General features: G+C 65.1%; 5 protein-coding genes across 5 annotated transcripts in view; 2 read left to right on the top strand and 3 right to left on the bottom strand.

The window, feature by feature from the left end:
• EMIHUDRAFT_122736 (hypothetical protein) overlaps positions 1-687 on the bottom strand; it is a gene marked incomplete at both ends in the record, with an annotated part of 3,462 nt that extends 2,775 nt beyond the window's left edge. The window contains one exon of the mRNA XM_005787071.1: positions 181-687. Coding sequence (XP_005787128.1) covers positions 181-687 — 507 coding nt within the window. The remainder of the gene's footprint in view (positions 1-180) is intronic.
• Positions 688-750: 63 nt separating this feature from the next.
• On the top strand, positions 751-1,064 carry EMIHUDRAFT_252811 (hypothetical protein; the record flags this gene model as incomplete). The annotated part of the gene is made up of 2 exons (XM_005787070.1): positions 751-764; positions 881-1,064. The coding sequence occupies 2 exons, from the start codon at positions 751-753 to the stop codon at positions 1,062-1,064; spliced, it is 198 nt and encodes a 65-aa protein (XP_005787127.1).
• Positions 1,065-1,180: 116 nt separating this feature from the next.
• On the bottom strand, positions 1,181-2,047 carry EMIHUDRAFT_252810 (hypothetical protein; the record flags this gene model as incomplete). The annotated part of the gene is made up of 3 exons (XM_005787069.1): positions 1,181-1,429; positions 1,550-1,682; positions 1,779-2,047. 3 exons carry the CDS (start codon positions 2,045-2,047, stop codon positions 1,181-1,183), a joined length of 651 nt encoding a protein of 216 aa, XP_005787126.1.
• Positions 2,048-2,208: 161 nt separating this feature from the next.
• Positions 2,209-3,107, bottom strand: EMIHUDRAFT_447064 (hypothetical protein). Its single transcript, XM_005787068.1, has 2 exons — positions 2,567-3,107; positions 2,209-2,473 (listed from the first exon to the last, which is right to left on the bottom strand). The coding sequence occupies exons 1-2, from the start codon at positions 3,077-3,079 to the stop codon at positions 2,300-2,302; spliced, it is 687 nt and encodes a 228-aa protein (XP_005787125.1). The 5' UTR covers positions 3,080-3,107; the 3' UTR covers positions 2,209-2,299.
• A 1,540-nt stretch (positions 3,108-4,647) lies between these two features.
• On the top strand, positions 4,648-5,223 carry EMIHUDRAFT_122734 (hypothetical protein; the record flags this gene model as incomplete). Its single annotated transcript, XM_005787067.1, has 1 exon — positions 4,648-5,223. A coding segment is annotated over one exon (576 nt), but the record flags the coding sequence as incomplete, so codon positions are not given.
• Positions 5,224-5,342: the final 119 nt, after the last annotated feature.

Here is a 5,342-nt window from a genome sequence, read left to right as displayed (position 1 = left end):
AGGGGAGGAGAGGTGGGTACGGGGTGAGGAGACTGGGAGGTGCGCTCGGGTGGTGGCGGAGGGCAATGTCGCAATGTCGTTGTCGAAAGCGTCGTGGCGGTGCGTAAGCGAGCTGGCGCGCGGGTGGCGCGCGGGTGTGCGGCGTTGGCGTTGGCGTTGGAAGCTTCTCGGAAGCGTCACCGGGAGAGCCGCGCGGTCGGCGGCGCTCTTGCGGAGGGCGGCGAGGCTCTTCTTCTGCGCAAAGTCCTCGTGCATGTGAAAGAGCAGCCGCACAGCCTTGAGCCTCTCGCGGCGGAGGCCGACGCGAGCAGCGGCGGCGGAAACCTCGGGTCGGTCGAGGCCGTGAGGGTCGCTGGCCGAGCCCGCAGGGTCGAGGATCGAAAAGTTTAGTTTGTACTGCGGATCGTAGCTGCGCGGGAGGTTCAGGCTGCATCGCTCGGCCGGCACGCCGCCGCCGCCGCCGCCGCCGCCGCCGTGCTCCGGTGCCTTGGCCCGCCTCTGATTCGCGCGGCGATGAATGAACTGCGTGTAGAATTCTCGAAACGACGCGGCCGCGGCCCTCGCGTCGGTCTGATCGGCGAAGAAGCCACGCGGTGCAAAGAAGACGCGCTCGATTAGCTCCCATTGCGCCTCTGTGGGAGCCTCGGAGCCGAGCTCGCTGAGCCATTCCGGAGAGACCGCAGCCATGCCGGCTCTCACGGCGGGTCAGCAGCCCTTGCTCGACGGCTGGTCGTTGTGTGGTTGGGGCGGATGCTGGGAGCCAGGTGTATTTCTTTTTTGACCCTTGATTTTTAGTTTCCCGGAGGGTAGGTAGGTAGGTAGGTAGGTAGGGGCACCGCAGGGGCCGGTCAGGTTTTTATGATTTGATGCAGAATTTCAGGATGTTCGGCGCGGAGCACATGAAGCTCGAGTCCCGAACTAGAGGCTTAATGAACGGCGCGACGCCATCTCGGCGCGGCGACCACTACCACACTGCCGCAGGGCGGGGACACGGCAAGCTTGCGCGCCTCCCCGCACTGGGCCGACCCACAGCCACGCTCACGCTCATATGTGATCGTGTGTGAGTGCCTGACGCCGGTGCCCGTGCGCCTCCTCTCTCAGATGCGCTCGACGCCGAGATACCGCAGTGCGAGTCGCGCCCTCTCAGGAGCGGGTGGCCACGCCTCCCACCACTTCGCGTCTACTCCGCGTCAAACTCATCGCCCCCGTCGGCCTCAATGAACTCGCCCGCTTCACCGTCGCCTCCGCCCGTGTCTGCGGCAAAGCCAGCGTCGGCGTAGGTGGCGGTTGCAGGGACGGCACCGCTGCCCCCTCCTTCGCCCCCTCCTCCGAAGACGGCCTGCGCCGCGCGGTCGGCGAGGATGCCACCGATGAAGCCCGCGCCTGCACTTGCCGCCACAGCGCCGCCAGAATAGCCCTCTTGGTGGACCTCGTATGGCTGCTGGGGGTAGCCTCCGCCCGGATATCCGTAGCCGGGCGGGGCTGCGGGCGGCGGCGCCCCGTAGTAGCCCGGCGCCCCATACCCGGGCGGCTGCCCTTCGGGTGCCACAGGCAGGCCTTCAGGGATGCCGCCGGTCGGGTAGGGCCCCGCCTGCTGGTAGTATGGCGCTGCCTGCTGGTTGTAGGCGCCCGGGGCAGGCACTGCGGCCGGGTAGTAGTCGCTTGGGTCGGGCCCTCGCATCCTGGAGCAGCAGAAGCAGCAGAGCAGCACCAGGGCAAAGCCACCGAGAAGCATGCCGCCGCTGCCGCCGCCGCCGCCGCCATGAGAAGCGCTGCACTGTGGCCGAGGGTCGCCGGCGGCACCACAGATTGCGCAGGATGGCTCGGCGTGCTGGGCGTAGCAGCGGTACATCCCGGAGACGCAGCGAAAGCAGTTTGCAGTAGCTGGGCAGCACATCGACGTCGACTCTTCGACGCCGCAGCAGATGCCCGGGGACTGCTTGAAGGCGTGGTCGCACGAGCCGCCCGGAGAGCAGCACTCCTCACACCCGGCCGAGGCGCCCACGAGGGGCGCCAGCACGGCGATCAGGCCGACGACGGTCCGCATATGTCGTCGCAATCGTTTGCGGACGGCTGGATGACGGCCCTTGGTCGACGGGCCGGGGCGGGTTCGCCAGGGCGGGTTCCCTGAGCCCTGTGGCGGCCTCGAGTGGCCGGCCGCCTGTGGCGTCCGACGAGGGTGTCCTTGGTGCGGGCGTGGCAGATTTTCTGATAACTACCTCCTTTATGATGGCTTCACGGCGCGGTGGGAGCTCCCCCTCTTCCTCGTGGGCCCGTCTAGCCGTGCTCGATCGCCGTGCTAATTGCCACTCTTGGCCTGGCTGCCTCTGCTGCTCCTGCCGCGCCGTTTGGGCGTGCTCTGACCCGACTCTCGACCCGAAACATCGCCTGCGAGCTTGCGAGCCGCGCCTCGGGCCTCATCGGCCTCAAACTCCAGTTCGGCAATCCTCAGCTTCGCCTCAACGAGCGCCCTCTACGACGGAGAAGGGGGGCAGGGGGTCAATGGCCCGGATGGGATGGACGCGCCTCCCGCCCCCCGCCAGGGGCTCACGCTAGGGGCGCGCACCGCCAGACGCCGCCGGAAGCCAGATAGCCATCTTCTCGCCAGCCGTGAGATCACCGCGGCGGCCCACAGCTCGCGGCCCCCACCATCCCCAGCGCTGCCGTTGAGCATCGCCTCGGCACCGCGCAACCAGCTCGGCACGTCCTTCTCGGCCGCAGCGGCCGCAGCGGCCACCGCAGCCTCCTCCGCTGCAGCCAGGGCGGCCTCAGCTGCCTCTTGGGCAGATGCTGCCTGCTGGAGCTCAGCGCGGAGTCGCGAGGTTTCCGCCTCGCCTTTTGCAGCAGCTGCCGCGAGTGCCACTACTCGCATCCGCAGCGGAATGTCGCAAGGGTAGGAGGAGGGGATGAGGGCGGCGATGTCTTTCAGCGTCGCCTCAGCCTCTCCGGCACGCGCGTCCGACTCAGCCAGTTTCCTTATCTGAGCCGCCCAGCGCTCGGCCACGACGGCGGCCGCAGCCTTGCGCGTATTGTCCAGATTGCCCTGATCGCCCGCGCTCTTGTGCAAAAACATCGCCATCCGGAATGAGCAAGCAAAACAGCCTGGGCCGGAGAGGACGGAGCCGACCGAAAACTTGGCGAGTTCGTAAAAGTAAAGTAGCTTCAGAATTTTACATCGCACGACACTGGGCACGGGACTGGCGGGTGATGCTCCGATAAACCCTCCGGATCTTCGACAAACTGGGGATATTTCTTTTTTTAAAGTGCAAGGTGTGAATAAGAGGTTTATGATAGGGCTACATCGACGAACTATGCGGCAATCGACTGGGGGGCAGCCCCCCAGCACATCCCGCGCAGAGACCTCGGTGTAGCCCTCCGCGTAACCGATATCACGGACGTGTCCACGCTCCTTCCTTGTCGAGCACCATGGTAGGTCGGCCGACCTACCCCTCCGTGCCGCCAATCGACGGCAACGTACCCGTATCACTCTTTTGGGACAGTAAGAAGGCGCGTACGTTGGTCTGGTACGGCAAGAAGAAAATCATGCGCAAGTCTTTCCAGTTTGACGAACACGACGAACTCACCGCCGAGACGGTGGAAGCGCAGGTGCGCGGTCACCACATGTTTGCGGAGGTGCTCGAGGCGCACTCACCGACCGATCAGTCGGTGGGCGAGTCTTCTGCTGCTGCTGCATCGGACGCTGCGACGCTCGAAGCGAGCTTCCGCCAAGAGGAGGCACGCCAGGCAGGAGAGATCTCCGAGAAGTACATCATGTACGAGGACCGCCCCAGTACTCGGAGCGACGCTGAGCGCCGCGCTCCCGACCGGCTCGAGGCTACCGAAGCAGTGGCTCAGGCTCGAGCAACGCGAGTGCGAGGGCAAGCTTCGCTCCTACACGCTGCTCGAGGCCGAGACGCTCATCATCGTGAATCACATGGTGCGGCTGGCGGGCTTGCGCTTCTCGCCCGGCCCGGGCGGCCCTGCGGACCGCCAGCTGAGGAGCGCGCGCGAGAAGCTCTATTATATTGGCCTACAGACGCATTACTCGCTCGAGGCGTGCTGCAGTGAAGACCAGTCTTATTGAGCTTGTTTGGAGGTGTGTCGATTTGTGTGCAAAAATGTGTGTTAGAGAGCGCTAGATGGCAAAATTTTCTTCGCCTCCGGCGGGGCCGCTCGCCGCGGGGCTAGAGAGTGACTTTTGTCGATGTCGGCTAGAAGTGCTGCACGTTTTTCAGAATTTCACCCTGGCGCGCACTGGAACTAACACAGGTACACCGGATTTCAGAAAACACCCTCGGGTACGCGCTTTTAGCTTACTGGGAGAAAAGGGAGAGGGAGGTTGTGTTCTCTCTCTCTCTCTCTCGGGTATGTTCGTGAGAACCACATACACTGGAAATGTCGAGGCATACCACGAGGTGGGGTGCTTGCTTGCTAGTACGAGCCCGACCTACTTAGAACCCGAAAACCCTTGTGAGTCGCTCATCCATCGCAAAATACCTCGCTCCTCATCCCAATCCCTGTCAGCAAGCTCGTGCAAAAAGACAAAAAAGAAAACTTGCACGCAACGGCGCTTCCGAGCGAGCCCAACCGCATTACACCGCTCGCGCGCTAACACGCGTTGCGACAGGCAACAAGGCCGGTCCCGCGATGGCGGAGCGGCCCACCGAGGATGGCCGGAGCGCGATGGAGGGCCTGATCTTTGTCGTGCCGAGCGCTTCGATGCCGACTCTCGCGGTTCGCGAGGCGTTTGGGCGAGAGGTCGCGCACCGCGGCTACCTTCCGAACCTGCGGCCGCTCTTTGAGCAGTGGCGGCGCTCACCGAGGTGGGGTGACTGGGCCATGCCGGGCGACAGCCGCCCAGGCTTGCGCGAGGAGCCGCTGCTCGACGAGTCGCAGAAGCGGCTGCGCCAGTCCACGTCGTCGCCGGAGCTCGGCCACAGCCGCGACCCGTTCCAGCTACCGGCTCCCGCGGTGCTGCCCGCAAAGGCGTCGGGCGGCGGGGCGGACTGGGGCACCGTCTTCACCATGTGCTCGGCCACGCTCGGCGCGGGAGCCCTCTCGCTGCCGTACGCGATCAGCCAGATGGGGCTGCTGCTCGGGCTCGGCCTGCTAGCGGCGACCGCGTGCGCGACCCACTACTCCATCTCGCTCCTCGTGGGCGCGATGGGCGCGACGCGGCTGCACTCGTTCGAGGAGCTTAACTACGGGGAGATATGCGGAGATGTGGGGAGATGTGGGGAGATGTGGGGAGATGTGGGGAGATATGCACTCGTTCGAGGAGCTTACTAGACGAATCAGGCACGGCCTCCTCCTCCTCCGACCATTTACGACTCGTCATGTCA

This window comes from Emiliania huxleyi, assembly GCF_000372725.1.
Source record: "Emiliania huxleyi CCMP1516 chromosome Unknown EMIHUscaffold_1460, whole genome shotgun sequence".
Taxonomy (NCBI): Eukaryota; Haptophyta; order Isochrysidales; family Noelaerhabdaceae; genus Emiliania; species Emiliania huxleyi.
The sequence above is the reverse complement of the archived record's forward strand: the minus strand, read 5'-3'. Positions and strand labels throughout refer to the sequence as shown.

Bases quoted from the DNA above. Each gene is read 5' to 3' on its own strand.
- EMIHUDRAFT_447064 (XM_005787068.1), bottom strand. From the start codon at position 3,079: ATGGCGATGTTTTTGCACAAGAGCGCGGGCGATCAGGGCAATCTGGAC. The intron at 2,474-2,566 runs GTGCGCGCCCCT...TCTCCGTCGTAG, and splicing joins GCTTCCGGCGGCGTCTGGCG to AGGGCGCTCGTTGAGGCGAA.